Source organism: Peromyscus maniculatus, chromosome 16, assembly GCF_049852395.1.
Source record: "Peromyscus maniculatus bairdii isolate BWxNUB_F1_BW_parent chromosome 16, HU_Pman_BW_mat_3.1, whole genome shotgun sequence".
In the NCBI taxonomy this organism is placed as follows: Eukaryota; Metazoa; Chordata; class Mammalia; order Rodentia; family Cricetidae; genus Peromyscus; species Peromyscus maniculatus.
This window is the reverse complement of record NC_134867.1, coordinates 13,727,721-13,750,041: the sequence shown is the minus strand read 5'-3', so window position 1 is coordinate 13,750,041 and position 22,321 is coordinate 13,727,721. Positions and strand designations below refer to the sequence as shown.

Here is a 22,321-nt window from a genome sequence, read left to right as displayed (position 1 = left end):
AGGAATGCAGGAGAACAGCATCCCAAAGCAGATCCCACACTCGCAAGATCGGATTTTGCAGCCCCTGGCAAAGGAGCCACAGTGCAGACTTCAAAGACACGTGTGAGGGAGCTGGAGGGGTGGGTGGAGGCGATAAACTCAGGTTGATAATGTTCATTTGGCCCCAAGAGTCTTCAGATACTATTGTAAAATACATTGTTGGTGTGTTCCCTTGTGGACGAGTATATAGATATTATATCCTGTTAGATATTAGGCAACTAGGGATGTAGCTCAGTGGCTAGAGCACCTGTCTTGCATGGGCAAGGCCCTGGGTTCAATCTCTATTACTAAGGAACAGAAGGAAAGGAAATACGTGTTCTCACTTTGACAGCACAGATAATAAAATTTAAATGACACAAAAAATAAAAGATTAGTGTGATCACCAACTGGACAAGGGTGGCCCAAATGGACAAGAGACCCTGGGCCACGGATGCCTAAGCACCCACCTGGACACTTGGTGTCAGGTTTTTGAAGCTGGAGATAATCCATCTCTTACCTCTTACCCTGTATTTTGACTTTGATGAAAGTGGGGTGATGGAGAGAGAGAGAGGGAGAGAGAGAGAGAGAGAGAGAGAGAGAGAGAGAGAGAGAGAGAGAGAGAGACTCTGGAAAGACCTAGGGAGTGAAAGCAGCCATCAGTCACAAGTACATCGTCTGTGTGTTCTGAAGTTTCGTGGAGCTGGAGACTCAGTGACCACTGAGAGGGACTCAGTGTTGACAGGCAGGTACCGAAGGCCTCCCTTGCTTCTTGTCTCCCATCCTTAGCATCCCGGGAGCCTGGGCGGTCATGGGCTTGGCTGCCCAGCCCTCTCAAGTCATGTCCTTCTTCTCAGTCAACCTCAAAGCCCTGTGAGTGACCTAAAAGAGGCCTGTTGGGATAGTCCTTTGCACACTGTGTGAAGATGTCTCTGTCCTTCCTCACCTGCCTAAGGTACCTTCTGATTGGTTTAATAAAGAGCTGAACGGCCAATAGCTAGGCAGAAGAGACTAGGCGGGACTTCCAGGGAGAGATAGGAACTCTGGGAAAGAATCAGATTTGCTAGAGATTTGCCAGCCAGATGCAGAGGAACTGGGATGTACAGTACTGAGGAGAGGGAACGAGCCTCGTGACAGAGTGTAGATGAACACAGGCAGGTTAATTTAAGTCTTAAGAGCTAGTTGGGAACAAACCTAAGCTAAGGCCAAGCTTTCATAATCAATAAAAAGTCTCTGTGTTGTCATTTGGGAGCTGGTGGTCCAAAGAAAGACTGGTTATGGAGGCCACTGAGCGTAAGTGACCAACCCACAATGAGATGTTCATTATTAATTCAGCAAATATTGAGAATATATATGCTCACTTATTCAGAGGACATCATGAACTATTGCAAGGTCCAGGGCTTAGGGTATTAAATGAGGAAAAGAATGCAAAAAAAATGGTTTTGGTTTTTTTGTTTGTTTGTTTGTTTGTTTTTTCGAGACAGGGTTTCTCTGTGTAGTTTTGGTGCCTGTCCTGGATCTCACTCTGTAGACCAAGCTGGCCTTGAACTCAGAGATCCACCTGCCTCTGCCTCCCAAGTGCTGGGATTAAAGGTGTGGCGTGTGCCACCGCTGCCTAGCCTAAGAATGCAAAAATTTAAAAAGAAAACTTAAAGAAAAGAAAGAAGGAGGAGGAGAAGGAGGAAGAGGAGGAGGAGGAAGAGGCTGGGGAGCTGGTAATGTAGACAAAGCATCTGCCATGCACATGTGAGGACCTGAGCTGATCCCTCACGCAGACTCAGTGGTGCATGTCTGCATACCCCAGTGCTCTTTGCGGTGAGATGGGAGATGGAGACAGGAGAATTCCCAGAAGCCAGCAGGGGCAGCCAGCTGGGCATATACGGCAGCAGCCGAGAGGCCTGTCTCAAAAAGGTAGACGTTGAGGACTGAGTCTAGAGGGTTCTCTAGTGTCCAGCCTGCACTCACACACACACTCACACACACACTCACACACACACTCACACACATACTCACACACACACTCACACACACACTCACACACAACACATAGGGATTAAAAGAAAATAATAAGGAAAAGAAAGATAATTTTCAGCTAAGTAATAAAAAAGAATGCTAAAGTGATTTATCAGGAGTGAATATTTATTTCTCTTTCCTTAGAACTAGTGCTACACCTAGAAAACAGCTAACATGCATCTTTTAGAGTTTAGATTCTTCCAGACATTACAGTGTAGGGTGGTTTGGGGCCACAGGGAGAGGTGGGGATGCAAGATTTCAGTCACGATGCTCTCAAAGTTTCTAAAAACCTTCCTGTTACATGACACAGTGAGGAGTCACTTGTCTGGTGTAAAAGGTGCAATATCAACACTTGATCTCTGGAATTTCATAGTCTTCAAAATAGCGTACGGTTGTCATGTGATCCTCATAATTTTATGAGGTAGGAGAGGTGCTTTGGCCTCATTTGCAAATAAAAGTCTAAGAGCAACAGTGACCTGCCTGGTCCTGTGATTGCTCGCCCGGCCGCTCTATCCTTGATCTGTCTCAGACACCAAGGGTAACATGTGGAGAACATGTTCTTTCTTTCTGAGACAGGGGTTCTCTGTGTATCCCTGGCTGTCCTGGAACTCGCTCTGTAGACCAGGTTGGAGAGATCCGCCTGCCTCTGCCTCCTGAGTGCTGGGATTAAAAGCATGTGCCACCACCGCCCAGCTTGGAGTACCTGTTCTTAAGAACTAGCTTTGGAGTGAAGTAGAAACTCACACAATTACTGTTTCTATCCCCATCTCCTCCCCATAACCCTCAAACCTACGGGCTTCTCATGCTAATAGAAATGGTCATGAAGGTCCTGGGCTGAAAGACTCAGTGACCCTCCGCTCCTCTAAAGCAACCTAGTGGCCATCATCATCAGGCACCGCCCACAAAAGGGCTCCCGCCAGAACATCGTTTCCCAGGATGCACCACCAAATCTGCAACTTTATATCGGCTTTTAAGAGTCTCATCAAAATTAAGGTCATATTCAATGTTATTAGGTAAAACAAAACTTTTCATTTGTGCAGTAGCTTCTGGGACTTAGGAAAATAGCAAATATTTTCCCACTTCATTAGATGTGATTTGCTTCAATCTGCCTTGACTGTTCCTAGAACAGGTTGGAAGGGGCCCATCCTCCATGGTTGCCCCGTGCTAAGCACCCAGATCTCATCCCATCTCGGCAGCTAAGCAAGGCTGGGGCCCCTTAGTACTTGCAAGGCATTGGAAACGGCCGTCGCGTGCCATGTATCTGAGTTTGACATGATGTCAACTGTTCTTGAAAGAAAAAGGAGCGGGGCAGACTGAGCGTGTAGGATGGGAGTGGGAGGTAAAGTCCCAGAAGCCCCACCTGAAGGTCCAGTTAGCTGTTCCCGGAAGCAAGAGCTCCTGCTCTTCCAGATCAGCCTTCAGTTCGCTTAGCTTTTCGGCCAGGTCCTTCTCTAACAGCTGTATCCTTTCTGTGGAGGACAGCTTATACACACCATCCATGGTTTCTTGTGCTGCTCCGAATCCCTGGAAAAGAAGAGCATGAAGCTTAGGCGGCACTCTCTGAGCAAGCCTGATCCGGTCTTCGTGGGGCTTTAACCTGCTCCACATAGTCAGGCCAGCGTGGTCGGAAGGTGTGACTGTTTAAATTGACCATATGTGTGGGCAGATGATGTGTGGGGATGGGTGTGTGCGTCCACAACAAATGTGTAAAAATCAGAGACGACTCTATGGAGTGATTTTTCTTTGCTTGCACCTTCTACACGGGTCCCAGGGATAGGACTCAGGTGGCCAGGCTGGGCGGCAAGCATCGTGACCCCTGGCCCGTCTCAACAGCCCTCACCCCGACTTTTGCAGTGGAAAGATCGGCCGGATAAGATGTGATCTCTGATGCAATCGCTGCTCGGTGGACAGTAGGGAAGAGTAGGTTAGAGTCACCGGCCTGCATCGTTGCTCAGCTAGGCTAATCTTCAAGAACGTCCGCTCCAGCTCTGACTTGGAGTTGATTAATGAGACATGTGCTCCCTGCCCCACTTGTGTGGTCTCCACGAAGATGTGTGGGGATTGCACACTAAACATTGTGAATGACTTTTAACCCCGCTCCAGCCCAGACACAGGGTGTCCGCGGCCTCTCTCCTCCAGCCTGGGGTATTTCTCCACAAGCATTTTTGAAGGCGTGAGCTTCTGGGTCTGGAAAATGTCCCAGGAATGAAGAATCTCAGCTTGATCGTGACCCTTGTACATCTGGGCTTGGAAGAAAATTACACTCATTCAATAACATGTGTTTTCTTAATTTTGCTGCCTCCAATGGACATTCCAGTTTTACCGTTGAGTACAAATCTCCGAGGATTTCCCATCCCACCCTTATCTGCCAAATGCAACATGATTGTTTGTTAAGCCTTTAGTTTTAATAATTAAATGTGCGAGTTGACAATGTGATCCATGGGTTCGGTGATAGTGTTCCAGCTGCCTACACCTGTTCTGGACACTGGAGTGATGTCTCATTATAGAGACTGAAAATATTTCAGCTTTTCTGCCCCTTTTGACACTTGTCTTTACTTTTTTTTTCTTCAAGACAGGGTTTCTCTGTGTAGCTCTGGCTGTCCTGGAACTCACTGTGTAGACCAGGCTGGTCTCGAACTCACTGAGATCTGCCTGCCACTGCCTCCCAAGTGCAGGCATTAAAGGTGTACACCACCATGCTCGGCTCCCTTTTGACATTTGAAAGTTCTTGCTTCCTTCATTCTTTCCTCCATCTTTCCTTATTCCTCCCCCACTCACCCCCACTTTCAGACAGGATCTTACTCTGTAGCCCAGGCTGGCCCCAAACTCTTCATTCTCCACAGGGCTGGTAATACAGGAGTATGGTACCACGCTGGGCTATATTTCTGGGTTCCTTTCATACATATTTTCTCAAGCCAATCTGTTATCATTTCAACAAATAATTAAGCCATGGGGGTGTTTTGTGCAGAGCCTTTCTTGGGGAGCCTTCTTATTCTTTTTATAAATATTAAAAGTGGAATAGTATCTATTTCAGACTGGATTGTGGACCTGCTGAGTCATACGTTTACCATGTTTGGCACACGGCTGCAGCCTAATAAAATGCACTGTTATTGTTCTCAGCCAAGTCAAATGTTCCTCTGGAAAAGATTTGCCAGTTGGCAGCATCCTTTCCAGTCGGGCAAACAGGTCACAGCTGCCCCGACAGCTGCATTCCAGCTGCAGCCGTGGGGGAAGAAGGCTGGTCCTGCTCCCACAGGCCAGACATGCTGCTTGCACTTCCTGGGCAGTTCCAGCACTTTGCAGCTCTGAAACGAGGACGTTCAATCCTGGGTTGTGCACTTTCTTTGTGGTCCAGTCCAGTCTTCAGAAAACTGACATAAAGCGAGGCTTGCCTGACAAGGGTCTGTGAAAAGGATGAGGCTCAGAGGGAAGCTATGGCTGATGAGCTCTTGTGCCTAGCTTTAAACAGACTCAGACAAACAGCTGTTTGTTGGGGGGGGGGAGAAAGAGAATGGGTAACTCGTATGCAGCACCCACTGTGTATCAGGTGGGGGGGAAGAGACCTACTGTGTGTCAGGTGGGGGGGGGGAATGGGTAAATCGTATGCAGCACCCACTGTGTGTCAGGTGGGGGGGGAGGAGACCCACTGTGTGTCAGGTGGGGGGGAGGAGACCTACTGTGTGTCAGGTGGGGGGGGAATGGGTAAATCGTATGCAGCACCCACTGTGTGTCAGGTGGGGGGGGAGGAGACCCACTGTGTGTCAGGTGGGGGGGAGGAGACCTACTGTGTGTCAGGTGGGGGGGAGAAAGAGAATGGGTAACTTGTATGCAGCACCCACTGTGTGTTGGGGGGGAGGAGACCCACTGTGTGTCAGGTGGGGGGGGGAAAGAGAATGGGTAACTCGTATGCAGCACCCACTGTGTGTCAGGTGTGGGGGGGAGGAGACCCACTGTGTGTCAGGCGAGCAGTGGGACCTCACTGAGTTTCACATGAGCCCCTTGAGTTTCTTCAGCAGCATTCCAGTGGCTGTGGTTTGGATCTGAAATGTACCCCCACATTCATGTGTTGAGAGCTTGGTCTCTCTCCCACCAGGAGGCAGCGGGAACTTGAGGAGGAGGAAGGTCTTCTTGGAGGAAGTGGGCCATTGCCCGGTGTGCCCTGGCAGGATGTACTAGGAGGGAGAGTGCTCAGGTCCTCTGTGTTTCCCAGCTGCCCCTGTGCCCCCACCCCCATTCTGCCTCCCCACAGGCCTGCAGCAACTGACTGGACAACCAGGATTATCAACCTCTGAAACCATGAACCAAGACATACTTCCTCCCTAAGAGCCGATGATCTCAACCTTGCCCCAGTGCCGACGGCTGATAGACACGCTGTTTGGGATGTCTGCATTCATAGTCACTGATGGAAGTGGCCTGGAGTTTTGACCTAAAGGTTTTGTTAGATTCTGAGATCCGAACCATGCTGACTTCCTGAAACAAGTCATCAAGCATTCTCTAGATTCTAAAGACAAAGCATATGGCTTGTATTATTTCCTCATTAAAGCTTCGGGAAAATCCACTTTAAAATATTTTAATCTTAAGTTTTCTTTATAGGAAGGGTCTCAATTACAGATTTGTTTATTTTTGTGAGATTTTTTATGTTTATTTATTTTTACTTTATACATATGTGTTGCTGGAGGGCTTCTCTCCAGGTTCCCCAAGCCCCGCAGTCCCACAATCCACTTATAAAATAATCACTCAGACACTTATATCACTTATAAACTGTATGGCCGTGGCAGGCTTCTTGCTAATTGTTCTTTTATCTTAAATTAACCCATTTCTATAAATCTATACTTTGCCACGTGGCTGGTGGCTTACCGGCATCTTTACATGCTCTTGTCCTGGCGGTGGCTGCAGTGTCTCTCCCTCCTTCTTCCTGTTTCCTCAATTCTCCTCTCTCTTTGTCCCACCTATACTTCCTGCCTGGTCACTGGCCATCAGTGTTTTATTTACATAGAGTAATATCCACAGCACTTCCCCTTTTCTTCTTTTTTTAAAAAGGAAGGTTTTAACTTTAACATAGTAAAATTACATATAACAAAACAATTATCAAGCAAGAATTACAGTTACAATATTAAAGAAGATGTCCTATCTATCTTATATTTGTGAGTTTAAGGTTTTATATCTAACTTATCTTTTATCATAACTGAGGAAATTATAACTATCTAGTCTTTAACCACATCAAAGACCTGAGAAGGAAGATAATGGTACCTGAGAAATGGTAGATGGATGCAAGCAACTTTCGGGAATCTTGCAAGAGTAGACCAAGACAGCTGGCAGCCTGGACAGTCACCTAATGTTTCTCAGCATTATTGGTGCATTCAAATTGGCTACAGGCCTAGAGTATCTGACAGACCATTTTCAGAAGCAGGAATTCTGAAAGACCATCTTACCCTGTCTTGGCAGAGTACAGTGGTCGCTTTCCTTGTGTCCTGCTTGTCCAGAAAGGACAGCATTGCATTTGTACTGTCAGCCGTCAAGGCAAGGGCAGTTCTTTGCCCAGTAGGCCATTTTGTGCCAAGAAGACAAACTTCCAAATGGAAATGTCTTAGAAGCCCAACATTCTCTCGGGATCAAATTGGTGCAGCCAGGAGCAATTGTGTCTCATGTCAACAGAATTCTAAGTTATTTAAATGCCATATTCTCTAGGTCTATGAAGTGTTTGAAGATTACCTATCTATCTGAAATATATCTATGTATACCTAGAAGACTTAACTAACATGGTTACAAATATGATTATCATAAATGACTAATTATTAACCTATTTTTAATTATCCATTACAATTTTAAATGAGTTACATAAACATAATACCTCAAACAAGAATAGAAATATATATATACAGTATAACAAAATTAACTTCAAGTTTGTATCAATAAACTAAAATTTATACCAATGTAAAACATTTTAAGCATAAACTAAAATCTATACCAATGTAAAACATTTTAAACAAGTTGTTCTTTAAAAGTAGGTTGATTAATCTATCCTTTTATCTTATCATCTCTATATCCTCCTATATATCTATATCACATATGGGTGTTCTGCCTGCCTGCAGGTATATATGTGTACTAAATGCATGCAGTGCCTAAGGAGGTCAGGAAAGTGCATTAAATTCCTGGAACTGGAGTTACAGACAGTTGTGAGCCATCGTGTGGGTACTGGGAATTGAACTCTGGTCCTTTGGAAGAGCAGTCAGTAGTCTTGACCACTGAGCCATCTCTCCAGCCCCTCCAGATTTAGTTTCTCAAAAGCTACAAATGAGCCAGGTAGCAATGACACACGCCTTTAATCCCAGCACTTGGGAGGCAGAGCCTGGTCTACAGAGTGAGATCCAGGACAGGCACCAAAACTACACAGAGAAACCCTGTCTTGAAAAACAAAAAACAAAACAACAACAACAAAAATCTACACATGAAGGCCAGTGAGCCGGCTCAGCAGGTAAAGGCACTGTGTAAGTCTGATGACCTGAATTTCAATCCAGATGCCATGGCAGATATAAAGAACCAACTCCTGGAAGTTGTCCTCTGCCTCGTGTTGTCACACACACACACACACACACACACACACACACACACACACACACACACACACACACACACACCATGCATGCACACAATCATACACAAACACAATAATAATATAAAATAAAAATATTAAAAAGATACTACATATGTGATAACTCATATGGCCTGTTTCCCTTTGTGCCTATTTTAATAACCTTTCTTACAGACCATTTCATACCTGAAACCCATAAGTAAACACATTTTGAAGGCTATCCATATTTTGAACAGTTTAGAGGATTATTTCCACTGCATAGAATTAATCCCACATAGGATGTTCAGTCAACTGTCTTAGTGTCTGCAGGGTCTTACAGCCGTTACCAAGACCAACCTCAGAGTTTCTCACCTCCACCCCCAAAGCAAAGTGCTCTAATTAGTCTCATTCTCTAAGCCATTGCCTCTCAGCAGTAGGCATCCACCGACCCCCTTTCTGTCCCCGACATTCATTCGCCCATTCTGGATATTTCATATAAAGGAAACCATACCATATGTGGTCTTTTGTGGTTGGCTTCTTTGATTTAGCATGATGTTTTTAAGATTCATCCATGTTATAGCATGTACTGACATGTGAGTCCTTTGTTTTTGAGACAAGGTCTTGCTATACAGTTCAGGTTGGACTTGACCTCTCCATCCTCCTGCCTCAACTTCCCCGTGCTGAGATGACAGCATGAGCAGCGTGCTCTGTGCTTCATTCCTTTCCAGTGTCTGAGTAGCATTCCATCGTACGGCTGCATAGCATTTCCCCGGCTCCCCGGCCTACGGCGGATGAGCTGTTTCTACTCGGGGCTATAGGAACGCTGGCCTGACAGTGCAGGTATGTGTGTATAAAGGTTTTCATTCCTCTGGGGTACATACATATGCAGGAGTGGAGTTGCTGAGTCAAATGTTAACTGTTTGAACTTTGTGAGCATCTACCAGATGTTTTCCAAAGTAGCAGCATGATTGTATACACTTCCGTAAGATGCAAGGGTTCAGTTTCTCTGCAGTCGTGCCCAAACTTGGAACTTTGGGCTTAAGCTACCACACTTGGTATGAAGTGATATCATTTTCATTTGCATTTCCTGGTGGTCACTGATGTTGACCATCTATGAGTTCAGTGTTGACCCCCCTTCCTCTTCCTCCCTCCTCCTCCCTTTTTCTTCTTGTGAGTTGTAAGTGTTCCTTTTAAAAAATTCCTTGAGTCAGAGTCTTGTGTATCCCAGGCTGGCCTCAAAATCCCTGTGTAGCAGAGGCTGGCCTTGAATCCCTGATCTTCCTGCCTTCACCTCCCAAGTTTGGGGATTATAGATTTGGGTCACCACACCCAGGCTGTGTTCTTTACACCTTCCATATGTGTGCCATTTATCAGCTATACCTGACAAATATTTCCTTCATCCTACAAGCCATTTTTCATTTTCTTGACATTTGAAAGCTTCAACATTGTAATGTCTGTACAAGGCTATAAACTTTACATTGAGAGTCATGATTTCTCTGTTTGCTCTCTTGTCTCTATCTGTCTTGGGAATGTATCAATTTCATTCATGTTTTTAAAGGACTAATATTTGTATTGATTTTTTTAAGGTTACTCATGTCTCTGGTTGAATTCAGTTCATCACTTATTATTGCTTTTAGATCTCACGTTTAATTTGCTTTTATTTTTCCAGCTCTGGAGATTCGTGTCACCTGTTTTATGGTGTCTCTCTTTTCTCCCCAGTGCTGGGGTCCACCAGGGCCTCACCCACAGTGGGCCAGTGCTTCACCAACGAGCTACACTGCCAGCCCTTAGTGTGTATAAGATAACGTCTTGAACACTGTCTGTTTCCCACTAAGCCCTGCTTTCTTCGAATCACCTAAGCTTGGAATAGAGGGCCTGGGTGCACGCCTGAGGACCTGAGTTCAGATCCCCAGCCCCCACATAAATGCTGGGCAGGCATGGCAGCCTGCCTATAATCCCAGCCTAGAGCAAGCTAACTAGCCGAATGAGCGGTATCAGCAAGCTCTGGGTGTGATGGAGAGAGCCTTTTTCAGTGAGTAAGATGGAGAACAACAGCCTTGGATCAACACACACATCTGACCACATCACGTATCACATCCATACATAGCCCCCTACAGGTGAACAAGTACACACGCACGCACGCACGCACGCACATAGTAGTTAGTTGTGCCCTTTAGATATTTCAGTTTGGCTCTGTAGCCTCTTACATCATTGCAGCTTCAATACCCTGGCCAGTGTCTCGAGAGGAAAGCTGGGCAAATGTCTCCAGGTCACTTGGTCCTACCAGGAGCATCACGTCCTCTCGGCCCCTGTGTGCCCTGCTTTCTCCTCAGGCATGGACTCCTCAGGCTCTTGACTGACGGCTCGGCTTTTCTCTCCTCTCATCTTTGAACTTCTGTCTTTCCAGGACTTTGAACTTAGGATTTTCAGCCTCCATTGGTTCAGAATCTGGTCAGCACTTGAGGAAGAGACCTGCCCTGTACTCCCTACAACAGGTTTTCCTAACAGAATTACAATACTGCAGATTTTACCTTCCCGTTCCAGTCAGCCCCCAGTCTCCTTCATATGTCTCCTCATTCAGCAGAAAGTCAATGTATATTTTAAAAAAACCTTCAAGACTACGAACAGGCTGGCTTCAAACTCAGTCTCCCAAGTGCTGGGATTGTAGGCGTGAGCCATCCAAGTCTGTCATTCATTTTCATGAACCACAATTTTTTTTTTTTTGATACAGGGTTTCTCTGTGTAGTTTTGGAGCCTGTCCTGGATCTCACTCCATAGACCAGGCTGGCCTGGAACTCACAGAGATCCACCTGCCTCTGCCTCCCGAGTGCTGGGACTAAAGACATGCACCACTGCCGCCCGGCTTTTGAACCATGATCTTTAAGAATCTTCTTGACCCCTCTTTGCCATGTTTGGGTTCTAGACAGAAAGCACCACCAAGACCAAACTGGAAACGGCTAAGGAAGCGAACAGCTCGGGCCTGTGCACTCCCCGTCTGCTTCTGGAACCTCAGACCTTCCACCCCAAGGGCAGATGCCTGCCGTTGATGGCTCTGCATGTACAGCGAAAAGAAAGCCTGGCAAACAAAAGCAGGCCACGGTCATTCATTTTCATGAAAACCAATGAGACAGAACTGAGAATAGGTGACATTTGAGTGCTCATCCCTAAACAGGACATTGATAGCAAGCATCCCCTCCAAGGCTCGAGGACACTGCACATGAGGAATGTCAGGATCTAAAGACAGCGAAAGAGGCTATGAAATGCCATCTTTTGGCAATGCAACAGCCATTATAATCGCAGCCTCACAGCAACAGTGGATGACTGGGTGCACACACACACACACACACACACACACACACACACACACACATATCTCTTTACAGCCGGGCATATATGGAGGAGGAGCCTAGAGAGCCATATTCCACACTGATAAAGTCAGTTGCATAACCCTGGTGACCCCACCAGACTCCAGTGAATAATCCCAAAACAATGGTCACACAATGACCCTGATTAAACTGAATGGTCACAAAACAACCCAGAAGTCACGGACCCGGGGAAGAGACCAGGAGGGAAGAGGGGCTGATTAGGGGTGGGAAGATACAGAAGTGGGTGTAAGGAGAATGACCAGAATGTTTTATACACATGCAGGAAATTGCCAAAGAACTGATTTAATTTTTTAAAACAAGGTTTGTAATAATACAAATGTAAAGTATTTAGAAATAAAATTTTTTTAATGTAAGAAACAGACCTCAAGCTTTGTGGATATGTAACCCCTCTATTGCCAATGCTGGCTGTGATGGCGGGGGTCTGTGGCAACCTCCATGGCGATGGCAAGCACATGAGATCATCTCCTCTGCCATGAACAATTGCAGACTTGATATCCACAAACTCTTTGTATTTTTATGAGAAAGTCCTTTGAAAACTTGCAGTTACTTACAAATTATCCTTCAAAGTAAACTTCTCTGGTTTTGTTTGTTTATTTTTCAAGACAGGGTTTCTCTGTGTAGCCCTGGCTGTCCTGGAACTCTCTCTGTAGACCAGGCTGGCCTCGAACTCAGGGACCTGCCTGCCTCTTACGTAGCCCAGGCTTATTTTGAACTTGCTATGTATCTGAGGATGACTTTGAGCTCCTGACACTCCTGCCTCTACCTCCTGAGTAAGATGCCTTTGAAAAGTGCTTCCCACAGTCAGGAGTGATTTCGGAACTAATCCGAAGTAACTCCGGTCCTAAATCAGCTAAGTGTGGCGATGTGTGTGTGCATTGCTACTGTAGAGTGTCACGGCCGTGTGTGTGCACTGCAGCTGTAGAGAGTCACGGCCGTGTGTGTGTGTGTGTGTGTGTGTGTGTGTGTGTGTGTGTGTGTGTGTGTGCACTGCTACTGTACAGTATCATGGACTGGGTCAGTCACCAAGAACAGACTTGATTTGTTCACAGCTCTGCAGGCAGAGGAGCCCAGATCCAGATGTCAGCTTCTGACAAGATCCTTTTGCTGTTTTCTCTCTGCAAAAGGGAGAGAGGAAGAAAGGAGAAGGAAGGGGAAGGGAAGGGGGAGGGAAGGGAAGGGCAGAGGGGAGGGAAGGGGGAGGGAAGGGGAGAGGGGAAGGAATGGGAGGGAAGGGGAGAGGGAGAGGAAGAAGAAGAGGGAGGGGGACCTTCCGCATTCTTTTCTAAAGATCTCACTCCTGAGCTGTCCTGGGGTGATGACATTAATCCAGGCACAGGGCAGAGTCCTCATGGCTTACTCTGGACACCGTTGCCTGAGGGACTACATCCCCTGCAAATGATCTCTGGGGAGCACGTTCTAATCATGTGGTCACTGTGTTTCCAGGAGACATGGTGCCTTGACTAAGAGCCTTTACTCATCATGGCCCCGGGGCTGTTTCAGCAGGGAGTAAGAACCTGCCCCCTTTCCTGTCTGCACCATGCCACAGACCCCCTTAAAGTGAGACCAGCCCACCCTCAAACAGCCCAGTCTAGGCAGCTGGCAACAGAGGGTGCAGCGGTTCTTAATGTAACAACAACCTTATGGCTTTACTTCACAGAACAACCAAAGCTGTGCTTAAACTTCAGCATCAGATGCTCCAGCTTTATGAACCGGACCTCACCAAATTCCTTGTATGTTAAGCATCGATTTTTAAATCATCCTTACATAATTAAATTAGTCATTAAAGTAATGCTCCTGTGCTGACTTATGTCTTATGTCTACTGGATAGAGGCTAAAGGAATTGGAGAAGAGAGAATATCTATTGAGAAATCCCCCTAGCCAGATTGTCTGTGGTGATTTGCTGGATCAGCGTTTGATGGATGTGGGCCTAGCTCACTGTAGCTAGAGTTTTCCTGCCTTGCCCACAGTCAGGACAAATCTTTGTCACCCGCCAGTCCCACAGCCGCTCAGATCCAACCAAGTAAACACAGAGACTTATATTGCTTACAAACTCTATGGCCGTGGCAGGCTTCTTGCTAACTGTTCTTTAGCTTAAATTAATCCATTTCCATAAATCTATACCTTGCCACGTGGCTGGTGGCTTACCGGCGACTTCACATGGTGCTGGTCATGGCGGCGGCTGGCGGTGTCTCTCCGCCTCAGCCTTCCACTTCCCAGAATTCTCCTCTCTCCTTGTCCCACCTACTTCCTGCCTGGCCACTGGCCAATCAGTGTTTTATTTATTGACCAATCAGAGCAATTTGCCATACAGACCATCCCATAGCAGCTCACCCTCGGGCAGGTGCTCCGGGGGTGTATAAGAAAGCAGACTGAGCAAGCCATGAGGAGCAAGGCAGTAGCAGCACCCCTCCATGGCATCAGCATCCCTCCATGGCATCAGCACCCCTCCATGGCATCATCACCCCTCCAGCACCCCTCCATGGCATCATCACCCCTCCAGCACCCCTCCATGGCATCATCACCCCTCCAGCACCCCTCCATGGCATCAGCTCCTGCCTCCAGCACCCCTCCATGGCATCATCACCCCTCCAGCACCCCTCCATGGCATCATCACCCCTCCAGCACCCCTCCATGGCATCATCACCCCTCCAGCACCCCTCCATGGCATCATCACCCCTCCAGCACCCCTCCATGGCATCAGCACCCCTCCAGCACCCCTCCATGGCATCATCACCCCTCCATGGCATCAGCACCCCTCCCTGGCATCAGCACCCCTCCAGCATCCCTCCATGGCATCAGCGCCTGCCTCCAGGATCCTGCCCTTACTTCCCTGGATGATGGACTACAAACCACAGGGTGAAATAAACCCTTTCCTGCCTAAGTTGCTTTTGGTCTTAGTGTTTTATCACAGCAGTGGAAACCTGAGACAGAACTGAATCAAGAAAAGAGCTCAGGAACGACGGTTAATCTGTGCAGCAGGAAGTCTGGAGAGGCCATCCTACTCCAGGGTTAGGAAATGACAGCTATGAGCATACGCAGAGCAGGGACTCCTTGTGACTCGTCACATTTTAAGCTAAGACTCGGCTCTTCCAGCTCCTGGAAGGTGACTTTGAAGTTCTTGGGATTTTCTGCCCGATAGGAGTATTTCTGTTTACTGGAGCCTTTGGCTATGGCAGATAGCCTGAGCTAACAACGTGACCTATGGCGGGGACATGGATGCATCAGCCTGACTGCTGGTGGAGCTGGATGCTGGAGGTCAGCCGTACAGGCTGCCAGCCATGCCCATGGGACCAATGGACCAAGCTTAGAGCAGCTTCCTGTTGGCAAAACTCAGAGACCAGTATCACAAACAGTGCTGGATGGATGGAAGGCTGTTTGTGTGACTTCGTTGAGGAAAAAAAAACAAAACAAAAACCAACCTAATGCTTGAACCTGCTGTTCAGTCTCTGGCTTATATGGTTTTGAGAGGAGATTGAGACAGGTTTTCTTAGGTAGCCTTGGCTAGTCTCGAACTCTTCCTGCCTCAGCCTCCAGAACGCTGGGTTTACACACACATGCTAGGTCCTTCATGTGCCTTATCAGTTGCTGATTTACCCTGTATCCTCTTCCTCTAATGGACCATAACCAGGAGCATGGAAGCTTTCTGGGTTCCAGGAGTCCTGCTGATTTAACCACTGAACCCCCGAAGGCCATCTTGGGGATCACTGGAAATGAAATACTGATATAAAATAGCTACAGGAAGTCATCATGGCTAGTTCATTCTCCAATGAATGAGACCTTCAGTCTCCCCTATAAATCTCTTGACACTGCGTCCCCAGTCTGGGCAATGCTGATGTCTGAAGATACATGATGACTTTCTCAGATGTGGTAATCATTTGAATTGTTTTCTACTCTGGAGAAAATAATGAATTTGGTGGCTCTGGTAATTCTGTAGGGTTTTTTTCTTTTACTTTTCTTATTTTTAATTTGATAAATCTTTCTTGGACTCTTACAAATCTCTGCACATAAACCTTCCTAAATGATTTAACTTCTAGTTTATGTTTTTTAACTTCAGCATATGATAGTTTGAAGCAACAGTGTTTTAGTTGGTCTGGGTGTCCGCCTTTGGACACTGGGACATCATACTGTCATCTACAGTTTGTGACTGAGGACTGTGTGATCAAGTTACAATAGTCTGCCCACACACAGGTCACAGCCCTCTTGGCACTTGGGAGCTTGTTATGATTTAGAACCGCAATGGTCCCTAAAAGTCTTGTCTTGATGGCTTGGTCCCCGTGTGGTTTGATTGCAAGACATTCTCCGTGGGCTCATGTGTCCCCGGCTGGCAGTGCAGTAGGGGAATGTCGTGGAACCTTCAGAAAGTTCGTCTCACTGGAGGACGAACACCGCTAGGTGGGCTGGAAGGTCGCCACCGAGCCAGGTCCACCCAGCTCTTTTTTCTCTGCTTCCTGGGTGTGGCTTCAGAGGGTCAGCCAGCTTCCTGTTCCTGGTGCCAGGCCTTCCTCACCATCATGGACTCCATTCCTCTGGAACTGTGAGCCAAGACAGTCTCCCTGAAGGTTTCTTCCTCAGGGGGCTTTATCACAGAAGAAACCACAACAGTCCCCGGAAGTGGGGTGCTGGAGACACAGGTGCTTTGGGAGAAGAAAGGATCACAAGGGCTGACTCATCAGCAGAGAAACCCATCTGTGGGTTTTGGAACTTTGTTTAAAAAGTGAGCTCTCTTTATTTCCCAGAGGTCACAGCTAAGAGACTTGCCCTGTCACCCCCAACCCCATCCCATAATATTTTGCCTCACCCTGGAGCCACTGTGATTGGGGCATGCGAACACAGGCGGACAGCTTTGCAACTGTGCGCTGACATCTGAATGGACTTTCTCAGGCTTTCTACTACAATGCTGGAAAACGATCACCAAGCTTATTCTGTAAAGGACAGAGGAACAAAGCCCCATCTTAAAAAAAAAAAAAACAAAACAAACAAACAAACAAAAAAAAACAAACCAAAACAAAAAACCCCTGCTAATGTGTCGAGCACTTAAATCACATGACAAAAATGGATCAAAGCTCATCCGACCGCTATCAATGCTCTCAAGTCCATCAGACGGAAGCGCTGCATAGAAGAGCGCATCCAGCTGGAGAGGGCGGTGCTTGGAGACCCAGGCAGCCGTAGATGTCCCTCTCCAGGAAGAACTTCCCATCTGTGCTGGATTTCTCCGCTTTTCATTAGGAGCTTGGCTAATTTCTGGGAAAACTGAAGGCAATAATGCTTTTCACATGCTCAGGCATTTCAGTATGTAAAACATTAATATTCTTCTGCATCTAGCTCATCTCTGGAAATATTTTAAGGCAGTAAAGATACTTTTGCTAGAAACTAGTCTTAAAACCACAAACGATCTCTAGGATTCTCAGGAGAGAAAATTTAACTTTAAGTGGGTTTCCTGTGTACCAAAATGGCTCATGTTTTAAGTAACACAGTGATGAAAAGTGAAATGCTTTCAAGCCAGCCAGGACTATTTTGGACAACTGCCCTGTAAACATCAGTCCTGTATTTCAGGCAAGGAATGATTCACATTCTGTACTAGCTCAGTAATAGGTTTTTCCAAGAAGTGCCCTACACTTCACCGTACATTTAACTTTAAGGAAACCAGTAAGAAGCAAACCAACAGAACACTTGCAAGGTTCTCTAGAGCCTGGGCTCACGTAATCAGAAGACGCTCAAGAGTGCCTTGTTTACCGTCATCGGAGGGCTACCTACTTCCCAACCCTTTTCTCATGAAGACTAGGAGCTCTTCAAACATCTTAAACATTTGTTGGTGTGCGTGTATGTGCGTGAGGTGTGCATGGAGGTGCGTATGTGCACCACAGTGTGTGCGTGCGTGTGTGCATGCGTGCGTGCTGGGTGTGGCTCTCACGCTCCTGAGCACACGCCAGGTCTTTAGGCTCACTGGGGAGCACCTCTACCTGCTGAGCCATGTGGCCAGCTCAGATCCTATCTTTAACTGTTGGAGCAACTTTAGCATGATGAACTGCTTCTAAGTGGGCAGAACTATACTGAGGGCCGTTCTTTTGCTGACTTCTCTCTACAGCAGTTCTTCAGAACAATGTTGATGTGACCCCAAAGAAATCTGGAGACTACAACAGCCACAGACTTAAAATGTAGAATTAAAAGCCACAGAAACACAAGCTCCCTCTCAGGAGTTACTTAACAAAGCTATTTTTGAAATAAGCTATGTATCTTTTCTACTAACCCATTATAAAACTGGGAACAGGCAGACTGCTCAGCATGACGGCACGCTTGCCGGGATTGCTACAATGTTGCTGTTGCAGACTGTACTTTTTATGTTATGACGCCACGCCACACCGCTGACAGTTGTTACCAAGACAAATGGGGTTTGCCCATTTCAGACTGCAGACATGCCCACCACAAGTGTCACCTCTCTGCGGATTATAAAACAGACCACAGCACCCGCAGAAGGCATTTCTTCCCTAACTCCAGCCCCCCTCCAAGTCCACAGTGGGGTGGAGTAATGAGGTCACTTGGCAAATGATTATGTTTATTTATTTATTTATTTGCCTACATTAGAAAAGCAGTCTTTCTCTGATGTAGGTCAGCCAGTGTTTGGAAATCACATGTAAACCAGGAACCCCAAGAATTTGGTTAAAACAGGCTTCCATCTGTAAAACACACCAAATAAATTCATATTAGCCTATGTGGGCTAACCAGTAGACTTCCACAGCCATACAAGGAGTCTGGAAGCATCTCTACTCTGAACTGGCCAGCCCACACTTATATGGCTCAGAGATACAGTCTGTGTTTAGAATGCCCAAGGCCCAAGATTTGGTCTGCAGCATCATGAGAAAATTAAAAACAAAACTATGCTCCACTGCTTACAAAGTTCTGAGAACATCATCCACCTTCACCACATCTGCAGCACTGTGGCACCGCTGATGTCTGTACCACTTAAACAGGGGCCGGCCGGGACTCAGCACAGTGCCAACCCACCGGCAGGACAGGGTCTGTAGCTGTACAAACAGATCTGATCCAACCAGCGAACTGAAAAGGCGAGGAACTGACAGTGGCTTCAATTCATGAGAAAAGCTGTCAACCATTTGCATAACCAAGTGCAAGTCGGTAAGTGGCCTTCGGAACATACCTTTCCTACGTATATATTATTTTTCAGTTTTATCTAAGTCATGAATGCTTCCCTCTCTCCCCAACACACTCTCTTTAATGTCTCATATGTTGATATCTGGTCCTGCCTTTGAATACCATACTGCTAAAGGACTGGCTGGGGACATGCGTCTGAAACCCTAAACAAGCCGGTACCCGGTACCATCAATAAACAAGGCCAGGAAGAGGCAGAGGGATGCTGCTACCAGGAAAGAGCAGGTGAAATGATAAGAGCAAGATGGAGATGCAGAAATCACAAACAGGCCGAGCCCAAAGCATCTGTCACTAGGAGAAAGAATAAACACTGAGCGGGCATGGACTTGTTTGAGTGTCTAGAGTAGCCATTGCCTCTATGGCATCTACTGTTCCCTTCTCCTTATTTACATTGTCCCATATCTCACCTGTCAGAATTGCTGTTCTTGAATCTCCCATTGCCTTTAATATTTTGACATAAATAGGTGTTTATTAGAGAATATTTATTAAATGAACAAGTCAAATATAGCAATATCCAATTGAAGAACCCTTGGCTCTCAATTCTCGTCTTCATGTGACATCACAGCACTAAAGGAGGCTTCTTTCTAAGGGCCCATTGGGGGTGGAAGCCATTCCAGCCCTGCCCCAAGCAAACAGTGCTGGGCTCTTCTTTCCCAGGGGCTATAAAACAGGTCTCGAGTTCTTGAAAGCACCTGAGCAGAACAGCTGACCAGGTGCCCGAAACCACAGTGCCCAGCCCAGTACTCAGAAAAGACCACTAATAAGGTTAGGTTAGCACACGTCCATGAACCGTAACCCGTTTAGTTTCAAGATCTTAACTGGCTCTGTGATGCTCGATTCACGCAACACTACATGAAATAGGAACTCCGATGAGCTGCTAGTGAAGTTGGTTTTGTACTCAGAAAAGGGCTGCAGAAGGTACGAAGAAGGAAAGGGGGGTTTGCTATCTCACAGCCAACCCCCTTGAGGTGGGTGGGAGTGCACCGCTACAGTCAGTGCTTGGCTGGTGTGGGCGAGACCCGGGGTTCAGTCATTCCCCAGAACCACAGAAACAAAACAAGAACCGGGGCTGGAGAGACGGCTCGGTGGCGGAGAGCACTGGCTGCTTTTCCAGGGGACCCCGATTCAATTCTCAGCACCCACTCGTCAGCTCACGACTGTCTAACTCCGGTTCCAGAGGCTCCAGTGTCCTCTCTGGGCCCTGCAGACACTGTACTTACATAATGCACAGACAACCATGCAGGCAAAACACCCATACACATGAAATTAAACAAACAAAAACCCAGAAAACAAAGACAAAAACCCGGCCTTCTATGTGAGAGGGAGACAAAATACCTTGGGTTATTTCAAGTAATTTGCTTTTGTAAAGATTAAAGCAGAGGAAATCTCATTAATAGGCCTATTAAAATTGGTCTATTGGGAGGAATTATTCTCATTGTTACCTTTTATTTCTGAAAGGCTAAATAACTTAGTCTTGATTTGTTGCCTTTGGGGCCGGAATAACTTTTAGGCTGATCTGCTGGGACCCTGTACAGGAGCTCAGCCCAAAGCAGTAGCCTCCTATAATTTGTAGGCAACAAATTATCTAACAAACATTTAGTGAGATACCATTTTTGGGCCAAGCACTGTGCTGGATGCCATAGGATGAGCAGAAAGAACCTTGCCCTCAGGGTTCTCTGCCTCTGGGAAAGACAAAAATAATCTACTCAGTGAGTTCAAGGACAGCCTGAAGAATGAAGAAAAATTAGACAAGCAAAATCCAAAGAACTCTAGGCAGAGTGTGGTCAAGAATTCCGTTTCAGAGGCTGGGCAGTGGTGGCGCACACCTTTAATCCTAGCACTCTGGGAGGCAGAGGCAGGAGGATCTCTGTGAGTTCAAGGTGCGCCTGGGCTACAGAGTACAGAGTGAGTTCCAGGGAAAGGCGCAAAGCTGCACAGAGAAACTCTGTCTCCAAAAATAAATAAATAAATAAATAAATAAATAAATAAATAAATAAATAAATAAATAAATAAATAAAACAAAAACAAACAAACAAAAAAAGAATTCCGCTTCAATCGACTATAGTGGTGCATGCCTATAATCCCAACACTACAGCGGTTTGGGGCCAGCCTAGAGAAACAATTAAAAGAAAATCTGGCCTCAAGTTTCTTTCACCAGAGTTAGATTTCATTTTCCTTCATATTGGGTGTGGCCTCCTTATTCACACAGACCCACTGAATTCCCGTCTGGTACAAGAAACACTGAAAGTCATAGGCAATTAAAATGATCAGTTAGCATTCTAGCACTACATTGATTATTATCTTTTTATAGAGAAGTTTGTAAACATATAGGAATTATTTACTCCATATCAATAACACCAGCCCATGGATCTGTCAGCCCATGCATCTTTGGCTGTGACATCCATTCTATTGTACAGAACTAACCAGCTCTGCCCTGACAGACTGGTCACAACATCTAAAATCAAATCCATAGGGGCCTGGAGAGGCAGCTCAGTGGGTAAAGAGCTTGTATTGCTCTTCTGGAGGATCTGAGTGAGGTCTCCAACACCCACATCAACCTGTCCCTCCAGCTCCAGATCTGACACCCGGGCTTCCACAGGCCCTTGAATTCAGGTGCACTTACCCACAAACAACACCACATACACATAACTAAAATCATAATCTTTTTGAAAAATCAAATTTGTATTTAATTTTTTGACAAGTCGTTATAGCTTAAAAATACTACTTTATGAACTGGCCATGGTGGCACATATTTTTAATCACAGGACTCAGGAAGCTGAGAGAGGAGCATCATGAGTTCAAGGTCAGCTTGGGCTACACATCAAGACCCTGACTCAAACAAAATAAAACAAAAAAACCTATGCTATAGTTAAAAACTATACTTTTAAAGTAAAAGAGCTATAACAAAATCTTTACAATTCTTTTCAGAGCTGGGGCTGGGGCTCAGTGTGTGCCCAGAGACTTGGAAATCATGCCTGAGGCTCTGCGTGCCATCCCCATCCTGGAACCCCCAAACGATTTTTCAGGTACACCCCATTCCCAGACAACCTCCTTTAACCTCACACCACCCAGAGCTGAGTTCCTCCTATAATGCTGCAGAAACTCCCGCTGCAGCGGCCTGCTCCCGAGCAGCTCATCCTGGATCCCAACACCCCCAGTATTAGGAAACTCA

At 46.4% G+C, this 22,321-nt stretch overlaps 1 protein-coding gene across 2 annotated transcripts in view; it reads right to left on the bottom strand.

Moving 5' to 3' along the window:
- Positions 1-22,321, bottom strand: part of LOC102904867 (uncharacterized) — a 184,374-nt gene that overhangs the window by 159,556 nt on the left and 2,497 nt on the right. For both annotated transcript variants that reach the window (XM_076552390.1, XM_076552391.1), the window contains exon 2: positions 3,389-3,552. In XM_076552390.1, coding sequence (XP_076408505.1) covers positions 3,389-3,528 — 140 coding nt within the window. In that variant the 5' untranslated portion in view covers positions 3,529-3,552. The remainder of the gene's footprint in view (positions 1-3,388; positions 3,553-22,321) is intronic.